Source organism: Taudactylus pleione, unplaced genomic scaffold, assembly GCF_031769625.1.
Source record: "Taudactylus pleione unplaced genomic scaffold, aTauple2 ptg000219l, whole genome shotgun sequence".
In the NCBI taxonomy this organism is placed as follows: Eukaryota; Metazoa; Chordata; class Amphibia; order Anura; family Myobatrachidae; genus Taudactylus; species Taudactylus pleione.
In genome coordinates this window covers 273,821-293,829 of record NW_028284621.1, presented here as the reverse complement: position 1 = coordinate 293,829, position 20,009 = coordinate 273,821, and the positions used below count along the sequence as shown (strand labels likewise).

The following is a 20,009-nucleotide window of genomic DNA, read 5'->3' as shown; positions in this document are numbered from 1 at the left end:
GACCCTGCCTCACCGGGTGTGGTACAAAAGATCGACAATGTACTGTAAAGGTCAACACCAGACGGTCGACATGCAACAAAAGGTCGACATGTGCAAAATGTCGACAGGTCAAAAGGACGACAAGTTAACATGGTCGACATAGAAATGGTTGATACATTTTTTTTTTGTCATTTAACCCTAATCCTAACCCACCCATAGTGTCTAACCCTAACCCACCCCAGTGTCTCCTAACCCACCCTAACCGTCTCCTTAGACAGCCTAACCCTAACACTCCCCCAAGTGCCTAACCCTAACCTTAAACATTTTGAAAAACCATAATAAACATGTGTTGACCATTTTTGTGTCGACCATATGAGTGTCAACCATTTCAACATGTCAACCTTTTAACCCTGTTGACTGTCACAACTCTCAGATGGCAAATGGACGCAACCCGTATTTGGGGATTGGCGTGACCTATTTCTGAGGCGCAGAGTCTAATGTGCCGGCGGTGTTCACCAGGGACCCTCGCAAGAGGCTTGTCTACATCCGACACACAGGTCGCGGCCCTCAGAATAGGTTCCCCTATACAGGTGCTGGGTAACTCTGGATGAAGCGGAGAAGACTTTCAGCGTAGTGAACAGGCCGGGTCAGAACCAAACGGATAACAAGGTACCAGGGAGCAGACGTGTGCAGGTCGCAGAGGGCAGCCAAGGTCAGAACCAGATAACCAAACGCAGCACCAGGGATTAGACAGAAGCAGGTCAGACACAAAGCCAGGGTCAGGAACAGACTAGCAGGCTGATTGCAGGAATCCGCTAATCGAGTGGTCGGGGAACAGGGGTAAATTACTCCACATGAGGTAAAAATGAAATCCCTGGAGGTAATGGATGGACAGCCGGACATGCATATGAATCATTCTATATAGAATGATTCATATGCATGCCCGGCTGTGCCGCAGGGAGGCTCTAAGCTGGATGCCCGCTGAGATGTTATTACCAGCGGGCGCCCGCCTCCTTCCCTGCAGCGCCGCGTTAGCCGGAGGCTGGAGTCCTCTTCTGAACTCCAGCTTCCGCCTCTCTCCATGCGCACTATGGGTGAGATGTCATGACGTCTCTCCTATAGTTCCGAGGAGCAGCCGGGCGGACAGGACGGCGGCCAATGCACGAGCGGGGATTAAGGTAAGTGGTTTTTTTTGTACAAGCGGCACTACAGGGGCATTATATGGGGGCACTACTACAGGGGCATTATATGGGGGTACTACTACAGGGGCATAACTATGAGGGCACTACTACAGGGGCATTATATGGGGGCACTACTACAGGGGCATAACTATGGGGGCACTACTACAGGGGCATAACTATGGGGGCACTACTACAGGGGCATTATATGGGTACACTACTACAGGGGCATTATATGGGGGCACTACTACAGGGGCATTATATGGGGGCATTACTACAGCGGCATTATATAGGGGCACTACTATATGATTTCCTTTCTTTCAAATCAAGGGGGTAACGTCGGCGTATCTAAATATATTTTGGGGTAAAAGGTAGAAAAGTTCCCTGACCCCTGATCTAATCAGTGCAGCTGGTGATTGCAGTGAGCTGGATGACAGGCTGCAACTGATGTTTGCTGAGTAAATTCACTGGAACAGTTTGTGATTCCTAAACTGGAGTACAGCCGCACACAGATCAGGACACATAACCTGTAGATATAGAGCCAGATAGCAGTGATGGTTTTCTGCACAAAGGAGCCACAGGATAGAATTTAACACTGGGAAGCAACTCTCTGCTCTGGTACCAGTGGGAGTTCTCACAGGGGATATGAATCTGCTGCCAGTCCCTGATAGGCTGCTGAGGTCTGCTGAGGCAGGAGCACTCCCACTGGTAGAATGCTAGCAGCTGACATAGTGCATGATGGTGATGTCAGTGCATGGTTCTCGAACAAGGTCAGGCAGAAATCCTGACCAGCAGCAAATGGTAATATAAGTCACACAATTTGAGCAGAGTGTGACATTGACCTTCTGAACTGTCGGCCTTTGGTTAGTCGACCTATTGATTATTGACCATCAGGTGTTGACCCATTGACTTTCAACCTTTACTCTATCGATATTCTGTCCAGATACCGCCTAACCACCATAGGGGGCCACTTCATGGGTTAAAGATAAGGCACAGTCTTGTGCCCAGAATCATACAGTAGGGGCCTAAGAAGTAGAGAAGACTTCGGTCTAAAGTCCATAGATATGGAGCATAGCGCCTGATTCAGAGTTGGGAATAGAGAGAGATCTCTCTCAACTGATCATCTTGGTGACACCATGCTGCACTGCAGGGGGGGGCAGATTTATAATGTGCATAGAGATTTAGATTTGGGAGGGAGGTGTCCAAACTGACATCTAATTTGTAGAGTAATAATAAAGCTGTGCAGTATTTGTGGGCTACATGCAAAAGCAGCCAGTATTTACCCCACATGTAAATTTTTTTTTATGTATTTACACCCCTTGCATTGCAATACGGTTTGCCCAGGTTCACTGTTAAGTGCTATCTCTCTCTCTATTCCCAACTCTGAATCAGACCCATGGTCCGGTTGCACAATAATGAGGCACTAGAGGGAGCTTAGGGAGGTAGGTCAAATGCCTAATTATAATAGGCACATGGGGGGGCTTTTAGCTCTAGTACATTGGTGGCCAGTGCAGCCTCTAAAATAGTGAGTGCACCACCAGGGTCTTGCCTGTTCCTGGCGCCGGGGCTGCTATTCCTCCAGGTCAGGAACCTTTTGTATTCTTGGGCCCTTTGTCTTCAACCAGGTTACGGAGGGCACGTTGAGCACGTTCACTACAATCCCTCCACTAGTCCAGGCCTTCTCTCTCTTCTTTGGTCTTTCCTTGCCAGTGCTCGCCTGAACAAAATGTAGTCAGCTCTTTTGCAAAGAGCCATCTTATCCTCAGGACTTTGCCATCATCTGTGCTTGACGCGCCATCTTGTGTCTTCCCAGCAGCGCCTCTTCTACTCTGCACAAGGCACCTTGGGCCTCATTCAGAGGCGGTCGTTAGATGCAAGCGGTCGCTCTGAATCAGGGCAGCCGCTTGCATCCTGAGCGGCCGCTTCCATGTCGGTCGTTAGGCTGTGGGTTAACACCCACAGCTCTAACGACCGACAAGGGTGATGGTCGCGATGGTCAAGACCATCATGACCATCGGGGCTTACGATGAGACCCTAAGGTAGGGTCTCGTCAACCTTAAGCCCCAGGGAGCTTCTTGCTCTGATCGAGCAGGAAGCTCCCCACTGACATCACTGATGATGTCAGTGGGGCTGCCCCCAAACGGCAAGCGTTCCTACTGGAACGCTTCTGTTTGGCCAGGCACGCCCCCGGCCCGCCCAGCAAATGGGGCAAGCTGTCACTCAACATCGACAGCTCGCCCCGTCTGCAACGAGACCCCTAACGACGGAGCACCCGTCGTTAGCCGGGTCTCGCGCATGCGCTGTGGGGCAACAACGAGTCAGTCGTGAGCGCTCAGCGCTCACGATCGACTCTGACTGAGCTCCCTTGTCTCTTCAGTCTTTGGGAGCACTTCTGTTCTTTCTCTCCACCAGAGCTGTGATTGGTTTGGCTTGAGTATTTAGATATTCGAATAATACTACAAATACTATATTGAGCCATCAACGAGAGGAATTTTGTAGGAGAACAAATGATACTGTATTACCTTTGGTTGTTGGCGCTCACTTTAAACAAACCGTTAATCCTGTCGGTAGACATCTTTCAATTTAGAGAGGAGAGAGGGGGATTGGTGACTTTAACAATATTGCTAGACACATTACCAGGATGGCGCTAAACATGCTCCTCTGGCGGCACAATGCACTGCAGTGCGCGGTATCTCTCTCCAACTTTCCCGAGTGTACTCTCTAATGAAATGTGCGCTCGTATCCAAAAGGGGCGGCTGTCGTTGTTGTTCGACAGCTCGTCCCGTTTGGTAGGCGGGTCGGGGGGGTTGGCTTGCCAAACGGAGGCGTTTCCGAAGGGACGCCTGCCGTTTGGGGGAGGCCTCACGAGTGATGTCAGTGGTGAGATTCCGGCTCTATTAGAGCTAGAAGCTCACTGGGGCTTGCGGGAACGAGACACTACCACAAGGGTCTCGTCGCAAGCCCGATGGTCGCGACCATCGCGACCATCACCTGGCCGCTCGCAAAAGCTGGAGGAGTCCGGATTTAAAAAAACATGCGGCTGTCCTGATTCAGAGTGAGCGCACGCTTTTTGCGTGCGGCTCTGAATCAGACCCACTGGACGCAGTCTGGTGGAATTTGGGACTCACCAAGAGATATTTAGTAGCCAGGAACTATAAAGACGTTATTACTTACAAAATGCAAACTTCGAAAAATACAGTATCAAATCTGATATTTGTTTTGAATGTACTTAGGAATTACAAAAACAAGAGATTAGGCGCTAATGAAAAAAATATATACAGTATGTATATATTGTGATAGGATCATTGGTAAAGTGGTCTGTGGCAGGTACATTTGTCCCAGATTCCTGTCTTATGTGTTTTAAACCCCCAGGAGAAAGTCTGCAGTGTAGCAGGCTTGAGTTTCGGCTTTTTGAAAAGCCGGTTTGGGACCTGGAGGTTGTGGGTGAGAGGAGAGGGAGGGCTCCACCCACGGCCACTCCAGGTTTTGGTTCTCGCAGCCTGGTAACAGGCTTGTTAGGGTTTCCACCTGAGACTGGCCAATATAAGCCTAATTTGGATAAGGCTGATTCTCTCACCTGGGAGAGCAGGCAGGGAGTTTGCTCAGAGAGACTTGGATACCTAACTGTGAGTGTTGTCCTGTGCTTTTGTTGCTGGCGAGGGCATTAGGCCCTGCCAGGTTCTGGTAGTGAGGGAACTACCTGTGAAGTTAGTGCCCCGACAGGGCTAGGATTTATATTTATGTTTTCTTTATATTTCTGACATTGTACAATAAAGACTGGCGCCGACCAGCTTGTACTTGCATCCAGACTGGTGTGCTGCTTCCCTGCTGCTGTGTGTGTGTGTAAGGAAGGAGTCCCCTACCCAGGAGAGGGACCCCCTAACCTAACTGTGTCACAATATCTATATATTTTTTCTGTCTAATGAACAAAATATTTTTAGTTAATAGCAGCAAAATGACATGTGTGCTTGTGAAAACACACCTACACCATCACAAAATATGGTGTAACTACGACATGCAAAGAGAAAAATCTATTTGCGCTAATAAGACATTTTATTATAAAAAAATAAATCATAATCAGGGGGTATAATGTTCACTAAACAACACATATAAATCTAATAATATATTTTATATGCAATGTATATTTATTCAGACTAAAATACGACTAGCCATGTATGTAAACATATATATATAAACATAACACATACATAAATACCAACAAATGCTGTATATACTGTAAATATAGTGCAACAAATTCCGTCGCGCTTTACAATTTGAATTAACATTATACTGGGTTGTAAAAGACATACATACATACATAAAAGACATACATACATAAAAGACATACATAAGGGTAAGATGATAATGATCACAATAATTACATGTGAATACCACTGTGCTTTTTAAAAGGACTCAGGGCCTGAGTCAGACCCGCTGGTCCCCCACTGCGCATGCGCAAGCCCCATCGAGCTACGGCAGCTCCGTTGCTCCTGGGCTCACTACAAGACGGGGCGGCTGTCGATATTGATTGACAGCTCGCCCCGTTTTGTAGGTGGGGAGGGGGGGTGGCTGTGCAGACGGAGGCGTTCCCGAGGGAACGCCTGCCGTTTGGGGGCGGCCCTACTGACATCACCATTGATGTCAGTAGTGAGCTTCCGGCTCTATTAGAGCTGGAAGCTCACTGGGGCTTGCGGCAGACGAGACCCTACCACAAGGGTCTCGTAGCAAGCTTGCCGCAAGCCCCAGTGAGCTTCCAGCTCTAACAGAGCCGGAAGCTCACTAATGACATCACTGGTGAGCGGCCAGGAGTCAGGCACCAATAAAAAAAAAACGCCAGTGGCCTCTATATTCCAGATGGTATGGAGGATTCCTCAAGTGGACAGCGACTCGCAGGAGTTTCCTCAGCGGCTGGAAGTCGCACCCTATTACATAAGCCTCCCTTGTCTTTTGGGGTGAGGGATTGATCTACGGAGATTTTTTTTCACCAAAAATGTGCTGTAACCCCTAACAACGAGCTGCAGTCTGGTTCTTCTAGATCAGTTTAAGGACTGAAAACAAATATCTAAATGGTTCTTGCAGGTTTTTTATGTGAACTGTGCAACGGCTGCCATTATTGCATATGATTGTGTAACACATTCATCATGGCGCGTTTGCAGTGATTTGTTGTTTTACATGAACTGAGATCACATTTCCTATGCGTATTGCTCCGGCAATCCCCAGGGTAATGAATACAGTTCCGCACAGACCCTTGCACCAATGTACCTGTACTGTGGTAATTCAGTGGTTCTGCAGGAAATATTAATAGATCTGTAAACATGGATCCTGCAGTGAGGATACCGTGGAACCATTAGCAAACGTATTTATTATCGCAGTGTGGAGAACTCTGCATAGTACCATTAAGCTCCACAGTTATGTTACTGAGCTGCTCACCCTCCGGGTGCAGTATATTGTCTCAGCATTAGACTATGCGTTTTTACAGTTTTAAGGGAATGGCTGCATGTGTTTTATCTACAGATTTGTCCTTCCTTGCATATCTTTGCTGGAGTCGCGCCAAAAATCCCCTCTCGGCGCACCAGGACCGGTGAGACTTTGCTGGCGCCGGACGTCTGTTTTGCATCTTTTGGTTTGCCAAAAATGAATCTAAGTCGCAATGTGTTGCGACTAGGATGCGCCAGGGGGTGTAGTAGGTATTACCGCCGGATGTTCAAATCCCGACAGCGGCAGCCCGGCAAGGGTGAAAATCCCGATCGTCCCTAAGGTAAGTATCGCTAATCTAATTCTACCCCCTAACCCTCCCTTATGGGTGCCTAACCCTAACCTCCCCCCAAGTGCCTATCCCTAATCCCCCCTCTAAGTGCCTAAACCTAACCCCCCCTTCCCCGCTGCCTAAACCTAAGTCCCCCAGGAACCCTAAACCTAAACCCCCCCCCTCCGCGGCTGCCGGGCGCGCAGAGGGGTGGTTAGGTTTAGGGCTCGTTCGGTATGCCGGGCGTCGGTCTTCCGGCATCTGGTTTACGCCTGTCATTAGTACCACGCCGGGATTAGAAAGTCTGGAAGGTGGAGGTCGGCATTTAGACCGTCGGCTTCCAAACTACATCCCGCGCCAGGAGACTGTGCTGATTCATTTGATAGCTCTTTTCATTCCAAGTTCCGTTGTGCTTCATATACACACAGATATCCAAGTGCCGCATATCTAATTAATCAGCGCAGTCTGCTGCTGCGGCTCACTCACTCTTGGCAAGTCGCACTGTGTGGCATATCGAGGCTAGATGTATGAGGACACATCTGTAGAGCTGAGGAAGCGCAATACTTCTAGGGCCTGCACCTGAGTCCGAAGCAGCACCTCATACGGCCGCAAATTGTACGTTTCAGCACACTGCCCATGCGCAGAAGCGGAATCGCACGTTCTTGTGCATCTAGTTTGGCCGGATCTTTGTTTGCGTGAAATGGGCGTTTCAGAGAGGAAACTGGGCGGTAACACAATAAAAGATCGGTCTCATGCAGCTGAGAATCCTCACCCTGGCCTGGTGACGGTCCCGGCACCTGCTGCGTAATCGATCCGACAGGCGCCAGGACCTGCGCATGCGCATTAGCGGACGGGGCTATGCTCCATGAATGCACATATCACCGGTTTCCAAAGGGCTGCATCGTCTGCAACCCCTAGGAGCCGGGTAGGGCTATTGGAAAAGCAGAGAAGCTGCTTCCTACTGGAAGCTGCTCTCTACTAATAGCAACCCGGACTGGCAGTCCCAGGGGGAGGAGACACCAGGGGGAGGAGACACCAGGGGGAGGAGACACCAGGGGGAGGAGACACCAGGGGGAGGAGACAACAGGGGGAGGAGACACCAAGGGGAGGAGACACCTCCCCCTGAGACTGCCTGTTGTATATGTGACTGGCAGGTGGCGCTTCCAATAGGAAGCCACTGTCAGTCACAGTGTAGCCAGTGCAGTTACTACACTGAGGTGGCGGATTTTACTGGGGGGGGGGCCCTAGGCAAAATCTGCCACTGGTCTCATGTGAGTGTTATGGGAGTGTGGTACTGCAGGCAGGTAGCTAGAGTTTGGGGAAAGGAAGCCTGTTTCTGATGGGTCTCTTGAACCAGTGTGAGGCTGGTGAACGTGCCAATACTAAGATGATGGGGGCGGCCTTGGAGGGAAAAAAGTGGGCTGAGTGAGTGGCATTAGCCCTACGGATACTGGCCTTTGCGTAAGGCAGTAAATCTGGCTCCGGTAGCATCATACAAATATAGCCACTTTGCTCCTGACTTAGAATAAACCCCTTAATGTTATCATTATGCAACAGTTACTGCATCACTAGACCTACAAAATTAAATGTTTACTATATGAAGCATTGTGTAGGGTTAGCCGGATTCTACAGCAGCTCTGTTAAAAGATTATGGGTCCATTTACTAAGATGTGGTAGGAGAAAAAGTGAACGGTGATAAGGTACCAGCCAATCAGCTCCTAACTGCCATGTCACAGGCTGTGTTTGAAAAATGACAGTTAGGAGCTGATTGGCTGGTACCTTATCTCCCTTCACTTTATCTCCTAACACAGCTTAGTAAATAGACCCCTAAGCCCCATTCTTTCATCAGTGAGACTAACTTCCACCCCTCCTTCCCCAAACTCCCCCCCTTTGCTCCATCTTCCCTCCTATTATTATAAAAATAAAAATGACAGTCCACTGCTATTTGAAAACCTTATAATGTACAGATATCTTCCATACGGATCTTTAGAGTGTTGTTTCAATTATATTTCATCTGTTCTGTCACTTAATAAAATAGTTTTTCGTTGTTGTTGTTTTGTTTTTTTAAATCCCAATGGGGTTTCCTAGAGGTCAAAACCAAAATTTCCCTGCTCCAGTGTATGGGCACGCAAATTCTGCTCATACTTGCCTCTCTCCTCCTGGACTACCAAGGTCCGTCCCACCCATACTGTCTGATGTCACCTACCCTGGCACTGAACAGTTCGGGGGCAGGGTTCATGATGCCATGAGTCATGCTGACCCACCCTTTGTACTTGCCATTTGAATCCCCTTCTGAGATCCCCTTTAGTACAGATGAGGGAGGTAGGTACGTATGATTCTACTGGCTGAGATAGAGAAGCACCACCCTCCTAACATTGCAATCTGATGTAAAAGTGAAAAACAGCAAGATAAACATGTATTGTAAGGACACTACTGTTATTGCAGGTGTATTATTCAGCTCAGTGGAAAAAAAAAGTAATTTATTTTAATATCAAATGCAGTTGTGCCAAGCAGTTATTTTTATACCTCTGCTGCCCATATTCTGGAGCTGAGGTATGGAAAGTAGGTAAGTGTGCTGTTACTGTGTAGCCCGCAGCATTATAGGTGACCTGTGGTTCCATAGCTGTTTTGAGACTACAAGTGTGTGGCTGGGATTCCTCAAGCACCAAATACAGAGAGGCGTCATTATCATATGGTTCTAAGTCAGTGATGGCATACTTTCACTGGGGCACCAATTGAACTTATGCCAATGGGTGAATTAAAGTCTTCAACTATACAGGATACAAGGCAACTGCCCCATTTGATTATAAGCAAGGCTGCTTGATGCTAAGGCAAGATGTCACTACTGTACGCATCATTATTTATTTTGAATATCTGTATTTTTTTTTTTTTAAATACAGGGCTCAAAGGGGCAGGACGGAGCCAAAGGAGAACGTGGACCAAAAGGAGATATTGTAAGTATAAAGTACAGTATGTCGTCACATTAATACAATGGTGAACTCGGCATCCCCTGAATACCCCAGTAGATCCAAGGTGAAAAGTGACACCACCGGATGAAGTCGGAAAGGAACCATTTTACCCACTGTCCCGACTCCTCTGATGTATCTCTCTGTACTATGTGATTATATCAGACACAGAGCATGAATGACCCACTTATCTAAGGGGCAAAGGGATGAGCCAATGACTAATAACTCAGCAAATCACGTGACACTACTTTTTAGTTATTGAAGTTATTTATATAGCTCACGTGCATATTAGTGTTTAGTCATTCACATCAGTCTTAGGTCAATAGAGCCAAGTAACCCCCCTCGAGGATGACATGTGAGACATGACCAATAGGTGTGGCTACCAATCACAAGGCATGTAACGAGCGGAGAAAACATTTCCTCATTAATAAGTATTTATTGCGCCCCCATTAGTCTAATCTGCGATGAGATGGCTGCGTTTGCCTTGCAATCTTTTACTTTCGCAGTACGCAAATGACCATTATTGTGCTAATAGCCCCATGCCTACCTCCCAGCCAGTTTAGCTTAACGTAACCTTCCTAATCTTTTCTTTTTAGGGTCCACCGGGCCTAGCCGGTCAGCCCGGAGCCCGAGGACTACCGGGGAATGTGGTAAGTGATTCCTTATTGTAAAGAGTCAGAGTACATTGCATTCCATGTATATGTATGTGTTTAGCAGTGCAAACGTTAATAATGATCCATAATCGAAAACATCAATGGTGCCATTTTGTTTAATGTTAAATGAACGTGATACATAGCAGGTAACACTTAAAAATATAATTATTCTGGAACTTTACCTCTGAAATTGTAAGTATCACATGTATTTCCATCAGATTTCTCTTCCCTGATATTTCTTTGTACTGTCTGCAGAATGTTTATGGTTTAACCCCTTAAGACAGATATATTCTAATATGGCGCATTACCATTACATCACTGCACGTGTACCAATAGCCTGATTCCAAGTTGCAGGGAACGCTGCCAAAATTCCATATGTAAGCTTTTTTTGGCATACCCCTGAACGTCACTGCAAGTACCTCCCCCACCCATCCCCCCAGATCAGAGGTAGAGCAATGGAATCGCCGCTGCCCAGGGGTCCCAGTGGCTCTATTGTATCCCCAAAGTTTTGAGCATCGGGGCTATTTGGTTCCTTTTCTCTCTCTGTGACCGCAGTTTTGTTCGCATTACGTACAATTTATGATCAGACCCTAATATAGTAAATAATTAATTATTGCACATTGTGGGCCTGATCCACTACAGATGGCAACAGCGATCACAGCCGCGATTACGCACGCAGTCTGGCTGTGACGATATGCTAATCCATTGCGGTCGCTATGCCATCGCAGCACTACATAAGGACGCCCACCTTACCATACACACATCAGTATTGTTTAGCAAGACTGCGAAACCATCGGTGGCATCGAGTACCATCGCAGCCTCACGCACACTTGCACAAGGTCTGACCTTACTCGGGAATTGCTAACCTCATCGCACGCAGCGAGCACTCGAGCTGCGTATGGCATCGCAGTGGATAATTTGTGCACTCCCCTGTAACTGCGTTCAAATGCACTGGCACGCCTGCGTTTTGCCAACCCCCCCCCCCCGCCACCTCCCCTGAGCAGCACTTCCTGTCAGTCACTCTGCAATGGGTCTGCGTTGTATCTGCGATCGCAGTGACTAGTTTGCGCACGCGCACTGCTATGCAAACGCTTGCGCAGATCGCAACAATCGGCCGATGGCATGCGTAATCGCAGTTGTGTTCGGTAATGAATCGGGCCCTGTGTACAGTACATTGCGGTGTATGTATAAACAATCTGTATTGTGGCCTCTGTACAGTTGGTGTTGGTGCAGATCACTCTAATACTTAGGAGTAAATTTACTAAAGTGAGAGTTTTAGAAATTAGTTTTAGAAGAGATGTTGCCCATAGCAACCAGTCAGATTCTAGCTATTATCTTCTAGAAGGTGCTAGTTAAATGTTAAGTAGAATCTGATTGGTGGCTATGGGCAACTTCTCCACTTCTAGGGGTAAATTTACTAAAGTGAGAGTTTTTAGAAGTGAGTTTTAGAAGAGATGTTGCCCATAGCAACCAATCAGATTCTACTTAACATTTAACAAGCACCTTCTAGAAGATAATAGCTAGAATCTGAATCGTTGCTATGGGCAACATCTCTTCTAAAACTCACTTCTTAAAACTCTCACTTTAGTAAATTTACCCCATACAGTAGTAAAGAATTTACAGTGACAACATAATATATTATTCATTCATTATATAGTAATATATCATAATTTATTATATACAGATCATTCTGTTCACGTTCATTCCTTACTTACCCTTAATAAAAAGCTTCCCGAAATATATTGCAAAACACAGGCGCAGTTTTTCTGTCTGCCCAAAGGAGCTTAGAAGACATTTGGTTCTCTTTACTAAAAATACACTATGAGCCAAGATCCAAAGTGACTACATGGATAAAATATTAATATATTTTAAAAAAAAATGTGTCATTAATTCAGCACATATCAGGAGCCCTTCGCTGTTACATACATCAGCATTACAGACGTGTTAAGGTGCGGAGCTGGAATCGAGGTCATGCTATGAAGCTGCAGGATGAGGCGAGGTTATTCTATAGGAAGGGTATATTTAGAACATAATGCATTCAAATGAAAAAGCCGCTGGCTGGATGAATAAGCGAGTGAAAGTTGCTGTGACGGCGCACAGATTCATACCGTAAAAGACAGCATTATTCTGTGAGCCCATGTGCTATAGAACTCAATGGTGCATAACTGTTATTTATGTACACTATGTAGGCAAAAGTGATTGGACACCGCTGTGTAAGCGAAATGCATACCATTGTACACAGGGGCGTTCCTAAAGAGGAGGGGTCCCGTGTGCAGTCTCCGACACGGGCCCCCTCCTCTCCGCCCGGTGGCCGGCAGCGCACTGAGCTGTGCGCAGCCAGCGCAGGAGTTATAGATTCTGGGCATTAGAGTGTGCCCAGAGTCTATAATGTATGCACAGGTCACCGGGAAAATGGCTGCGGCGGTCATTTTCCCTATACCGCGCATGCGCAAACGACGGGAAAATTGCATTTTTCAGTCGTTTTACAGCGCCGGACCCCCGCGCCGATGTGGGACTCCGGAGAGGTAAGTAATATTATGTGTGCAGGGTGTACGGTGCCGGGCCCGTTCTCCCCGCACACCCTGCACTTATTATAGACACGCCCCTGATTGGTCACTAATGCATAGTTGCCTACCTTTGCTGTCTCTTCCCCGGGAGAAGCCCTGGGAGGAGAGGCAGGTGGGTGGCGACGGGGGTGCAGGGGGTTACCCGAAAAATCACGAGCCTCCCGCGAAAACCGGGAGGGTAGGCATGTATGCACTAATGTGGTGGTTTTGACAAGAACACTTGGTAGGTAGGCCCATGCACTCGCAGTTCTATGGAAACAACAATGTCACCTGTCATGTTTCCAGGGTGACGCTGGACTGGTATACAGTATATTCGGTAACCCGGATGGACTGGCCAGCTCAGAGTCCAGATATTAACCCCATTGAGAACCTCTGGGATGAATTGGAGCGACGGGTGCGTTCTAGGCCGACCCGACCGTCCTCAGTGCCACAGTTGGTCACTGTACTGGAGGCGGATTGGCAGAACATACCGCTTGCTGTTATCCAGGAACTTGTGGACAGTTTGCCAATAAGGGCGTCTGCAGTAATCTCTGCACGTGGTGGACCTACAAAGTACTGACGTCAATAACATCTCACTGATCTATTTGCTGTCAGTGTCCAATCACTTTTATCTACATAGTGTATATATACATACAAACATGCTACTGCCACTTACACCATCACGGCTTTGCCAATTCTGATAATTCCCAAGTTAGCAACAGTCCCGAAATGCCAGAATTAACATGTCTCTTGTTTCTTTTGCTAGTCCGAGGAAAATTAAGCTATGTGATTGTATATATTATATATTTTTTTGGTAGAGATATGACAGTCAATCACCGCATACATTCATTCTTTTTTTTTGCACGTTTTATAAATCAGTCAATTAGGGGCAGAAATACCTTGCTTGCCACAGTTTACAACGCATGTGCACACACAATATATATATTTCCTATATAAATATTATATATATTATCTATCATATGCTGTTTCTGTGTTATCATGATGGATACTGTGGAGACCTCCAGAAAACCCGTCTCCGTATTATTATTAATTCATTCTAACATGGTTTGGTTTTCAGGGAAGCCCAGGAGACGCCGGTTTGGCGGGAAAAGCCGGTCAGAACGGTGAAAAGGTGATTATATGGGGATTATATTCTGTAAAAAGAGTTTGGAAGATGGGGATTCTGTGAAGCACATGAAGCAGAGTACGTGGGTAGCTGGATGATTCTCCCTCTGTGCGCCGTCTGCCTAATCTCCTGATATTTGTACGAAAATCAAAACTGAAAAGTGCATCAAATCAGAAGGTGCACAATTATGTTCCTCCATCTGTTTCCTGCATAGCAGGGAATTAGGGACTCAGATGCTGAGTGTATATATTTTACAGCAAGACTGGCAGGTGCAGAACACAGAGAACAAAATGGCCGTTTCATGGTATGAGAGGAGTCTCTGTCATGGTATTGTACATACATGGTGGGCTCAACCAATCACGATGCAGCCTCTAGGAACTAGAGACATCACTGAGGCGAGAGGCACTTTATATCTGTGACTTATTCTACTCCCAATGCAGAGCAGTAGAAGGGCGATAATGCTCGCTGTGCCACCCCTGCCCCAGGACGTGATGGCATGAAGAGTGGGCCGAGCAGCCTCCGGGTACAGCAAGCCGGTAGATCTGCAGTGTGCCGGTTCAGACACTCTGCAAGCCAAATACAGATGTCAGGGGGCAGCGACGGTGCCCCTCCCCCCACCCCTCAGCCTTGTACCATGTTTCAGCAGGAAATTTAAAGCGGCAATACTCTTATTAGCGTAAATAGTAAAAATTTTAGCCATTTTAAATTCCTTGCTTAAACGCGACAAGAACCGGCGGCATCTGCAAGCTGCTACTAAGCAATTGTATCCCCTAATATTAATCGCTTCATTTTGCAAAATATGTTGTAGGAAAATGTATGAAAAGATGGAGGGATTCATTAGTGGCCGAAATTGCAAAGCTGCACGAGACGCAGGAGGTGTCTGACATCCGCTGCGGCATTTGCGATCCCAGCACTGATGTCGCAGGCTGGGATAACCATCACAACCATCGGTCGCGATGGTGGACGGTGCCGGGCCGACGGCCATCTGAGAATATCTTCGCTTGCGCAGGCCAGTAAACTGCGTCCATGCAGCCCCTGGCCTTGCCACTCCCAGAAAACGGGGCCAACTCGCCCCCAGTTTCAGGCAACGCTGGCTGCCCCCGCACCGCCCCTTAAATGTCTCTACCTGTCAATCGGGAAGAGGTATAGCAGGGGCTGAGTGCAATTAGACAGGACGCGTTCTATACTTGCACAGAATGTGTCCTGCGCCCACACAGAGTCCCAATATTTGAGAATCTGCGTTCAGCAGCTAAATCAGCCCCTAGAGGTATAAAGATCAGAAGGATGTGCTACAGTATGTATAACAACTGAAAAGATATTTGCTTTCATTCAAGTACAGATGTGTCCTCATACACCAATCGTTTTTGCGCCATTTAGATACGGGTAGCGATTCCCGTATTTATTTCTGAATTTAGCTAAATCGCTTATAGTGTCCTGGGAATTTAGGTTTAGTCTTTTTGTCGCAATGGAGTAGGTATCGAGTCGCAGATTAAGCACAAGGCGTGACGTGATGCATGGCGCTGCTCACTCATGTAGGTCCTCCGTCTTTTGCCTTTTTTACGCAAGTCAGCCTTCAAGTCGCACACAGCAGCTGCATGCACTGCCAGTGTTAGTCTCCAGGGTACCCCTGCATTGTCCTGTTGTCACATCAGTGAGGCGAATAAGACTCACATTCAGTGCAAACCTACGTGGCCGCAGCTTAGACGCAAAGTCCGGGGCTATTTGGTGTGATTTGAGGATTGGTGTATGTGGACACATCTGTAAAAACTTACGAGCTTTTGGCTGCTGTGGATGTCGCAACTTTTTTCATATGCACCAGCGTTCATACTTGTGCCCCATGCTTTGTAATGCCACGTACTGTACTAGAGCATTAGTGGGCTATAGCAGATATGTTTGGGGCTACAGCCTGGGACCCGCAGATTCTCCAGCTGAGGTACAGAAACAGGTATACGCTGTAGACTGTATAAGAAGAGCAGCCGGAGTGCAGCACTAAACCCTACATTTTGTGTACTTTTTTAGGGGGAGCCTGGTAAAGACGGAAAAGTCGGCCCTCCCGGCCCTCAAGGAGAAGCCGGTCTTGCTGGTTTGCCAGGATTACCAGGAAGAGGCAAGGACGGAGAACGGGTAAGCTCAGATATGCCAACATGACATGATGTAAAACATTTTCCTATACACTGACATAACTGCTGATGTCAGTGCGGCCACCCACAAAACGGCATGCGTTCCTTAAGGAATGCCTCCATTTGTGAAACCACCCCCCCACCACGCCTACAAAACGGGGCGAGCTGTCGATCACCATCGACAGCCACCCCTTTTGTAGTGAGCTCCGGAGCGAGAGAATTTCTCTCTCTCTCCGGGGCTTGCGCACGCGCAGTGCGGCCGCTGCGTGTGCGCATGGCCTAAACATCGACCCGGTTGTGAGCGCTCAGTGCTTGCGAGCAGGTCTGAATGAGGACCTATATCTCTGTCAAACCGACAGAAAGTTTCTGAGCTTTATACATATGAACGATACATGAATCAAGAGCAGGAACATAAAGGCTCTTTATTTTTGTCCCCGGTGGAACATCCAATCCAAATTGCAGTGTCCCGCAGCTTGAGCGCTGTGAAATTAGAGATTGTAGATTGTTGACCCCTGGGGCGAATGCGATGTCGGTACACACTGCCACAAACGCTTGGCAGAGCCTGATTGCAGCGCACAGGAAATTGCCAATGTATACTGACATCTAGTTCTCCGTAGAGATAATCTTCCACTTCATAGACGTTCCAGCTGCTCGATGTAATCGTTCCACAAACACTGAAAAAGCAACTCTGTCTATCTGCCCCGAGCCTCACTCTGGGGGAGATGTATCAAACATTCCAGAAAGATAAAGTAGAGAAGTTGCCCAACCAATCAGCTTCTTACTGTCAATTTATAGACAGTGCTGGATGGTAGATCGTTAGGAGCTGATTGGTTGCTATGGGCAACTTCTCCACTGTATCTTTTTGGTGCTATGATACATCTCCCCCACTGAATTTATTGTAGTCATTAGGCAACTAGAACCTTTTTATAGCTCGTACTTGTTATTTATGATTTCTGTAGGGAGAACGCGGACCGCCTGGACCTCTAGGACAACATGGCTCTAAGGTAAGCAACATACATTGGCCTGGATGCGCTGACTTCTCTTATTGAAGGAAACCTTAATGGGATAGTAATACCTAAATGGACTCCTCAACACCAAGAGATTATATTTTAGCCCCAATATAGGTAACGCACAAAAGACACCTATAGGATAAAAGGGTGCAAATGATCATAGGCGCATGCAAGTATGGGCAATACAGATTTGTACGCAGTTTAAACGCATTTACACTTACAGAGATGCAGAGCTGCAGTGTGACAGGGCATTCATACATGGGCCGTATTCAATTAGCGGCAAAAATATAGTTGAAAATTATAGAAAGCAATTATTTCCCAGGAAATCACTGTCCCACGTAAACTGAGGGTACGTTAAAATGGGTGCAAGTATATTTTCGTGTCGTAAAAAACGCCATTTTAAAAATTGTAAAAAAAAACGCCTTCTGCAACCTCGTGCAATGTTTAAAACACTTGACGAATCCATACAGCATCCCTGAAAAATCAGACCCAATTCGTTAAAACCATTTTCAACAATGTTTTTTTTGTTCCACCAAAATTTGCGCGGTCGTTTTTCGCCAAAGTACTTACGAAAAAAATTTGGTGTCATTTGTCATTAGGGGGTGTCCAAAGGGTTCTGAAGGAAATCCCCATATTTTTAGCCAAAAATAGGGATTTTGCCTTTTTTTTCTCCTGCTCTGGGATGGAGAAAACTTTTCTCCAGTTTTTTTCTCCATTTTCGCCAGTTTGCTGTTTTTGCAGTAATTTTTGGCGGCAGAGTTCGGGTTGCGGCCTACAAAGACCTGGCTGTGAGAGATTGAAGGCGTATCTTTAGCACCTAGTATAGGGCAGGTATAAATACTCGCTGACGACGATGGACAGGCTCATACTATATGCTACACACAGCTGTGGGCAGGGATGGACTGGGGACAAGAATCTGCCCCGGCATTTGTAGTGCATTGGGATAATGAGCGTGGCTATGAATCATGGGGCGTGGCCATGCAGCACTCACTTGTTTTAGCATGCAGAGTGCCGGGAGGCGGAGCTGCCTGGTTAGGCCTTCAAGCTGCCTGATCGGGTCATAAGGCCATCAGCCCTTCTGGCATTTGCCAAGGTGGCCAGTCCACCCTTGGATGTGGGCACACGTGGGCGAATTTACACTGTTATGATGGCACGGTTCTTTGCATCAGGCCCAATAGCTTTCACTACGTCGGCCATTTTACGGCGCCCTCTTCCTTGCCAAAGAGTGACAAATATCATAGACAGATATTCTCTCTCCTTCATTCTTCTCCGTACCTCAATCAGACATGGCACAGAACCAGGTAACCACAGAGCACATCTGAGATTCAGGCTCAGCCTTGTACAGAGACCTGTCACACATCACCTCACAGCCAACAGGCCAACAGCGTTCCTTTATCTCATCAGAAACAATGCAGAGCACTTTATTAAACACAAAACTAAATGCATCACAGTGTTATTTCAAATAACTAAATGCTTTCCTTTCTTTGGGGGAGATGTATCAAGCTTTGGGGTACATTTATTGAGGGTCAGCTTTGGTCTAAAAAAACCCCCACTATTTACTATGCATCGGTTGTGGCTGTCATTTAAAATCCGATGTCGATATCTGTCAAATTTCAAACCCTCTATTCCGCAAGCAGATCCGACGGCAAATCTGGCGCCAACCAGCTGCAGAGTGGAAGCACTGCACAGATCACTGAGGTCTGTGCAGGCTTCATTATAGTATAAAGTGTATTAAAGGTTACAAATTGTTTTTTTAAAATGCAGAAGTTCCAGCAAATCAGTAACCATCCCCAGGCCTCTGAGCCTAGGCTGGTAGTGCATATTAGGGGATAATAAAAAAGATCGATATTGGGTCCCCCTCTATTTTCCAATAACCAGTTGGGGGGGGTCTGATGCTATAGCAGGGGGATACACAGCATGGGGTCCCCCTGCCATAACGCCAGCCAGCCCCAAACTGGTCCGCCCCGGGCTGAAATTCCTAGGGAAGTGTGATCCCCTCTTCCTAAGGACAACGAGCTCTGGGGGTCATTCAGACCCGCTCGCGAGCGCAGGACGCTCGCAAGTGGGTCGATGTTACCCCAATACGCATGCGCGTCGTGCGCATGCGCGAGACCCGGACAGTGACAGCCAAGCTGTCGCTCCGGGTCTCGCACCAAAGGGGGCGTGCTGTCGATGGTGATTGACAGCACGCCCCCTTTGGTGGGCATGCCGGGGGCGTGGCTGCCAGACGGAGGCGTTCACATGGGAACGCCTACCGTCTGGGGCCGGCCCCACTGACATCACTAGTGATGTCAGTGGGAGTGATTTTGGCTCTGAGCCAAAATCACTCCAGGGCTTGCGGTCACCGAGACCCTACCGCAGGGTCTCGTTGCAAGCCCGATGGTCGCGATGGTCTTGACCATCGTGCCCATCTTTTTGGCCGCTCGCATATGCCGTGGGTGGTCACCCACAGCTATGCGAGCGGCCAGGAGGCCGCTCCATTTTTAGGTTGGAGGGCACTGATTCAGAGCGAGCGCTCTGGTCAGAGCGTCCGGCTCTGAAACAGGCCCTCTTTCCCTTGGGCTCTCTTACGTACCCCCTGTGGTTTGGGTGCGGAGGTAATAGTAATAATAAATAGTTCAATAATTTTTTTCACAGGTGGACTACAGATCCCAGCAAGCCCGCTTCAGCATGATGGCACTTGTC

At 47.5% G+C, this 20,009-nt stretch overlaps 1 protein-coding gene across 1 annotated transcript in view; it reads left to right on the top strand.

Moving 5' to 3' along the window:
• The window catches only part of COL22A1 (collagen type XXII alpha 1 chain), a 442,369-nt gene that overhangs the window by 299,733 nt on the left and 122,627 nt on the right, over nt 1–20,009 (top strand). The window contains exons 36-40 of the mRNA XM_088478826.1: nt 9,804–9,857; nt 10,466–10,519; nt 14,147–14,200; nt 16,214–16,318; nt 17,274–17,318. Coding sequence (XP_088334952.1) covers nt 9,804–9,857; nt 10,466–10,519; nt 14,147–14,200; nt 16,214–16,318; nt 17,274–17,318 — 312 coding nt within the window. The remainder of the gene's footprint in view (nt 1–9,803; nt 9,858–10,465; nt 10,520–14,146; nt 14,201–16,213; nt 16,319–17,273; nt 17,319–20,009) is intronic.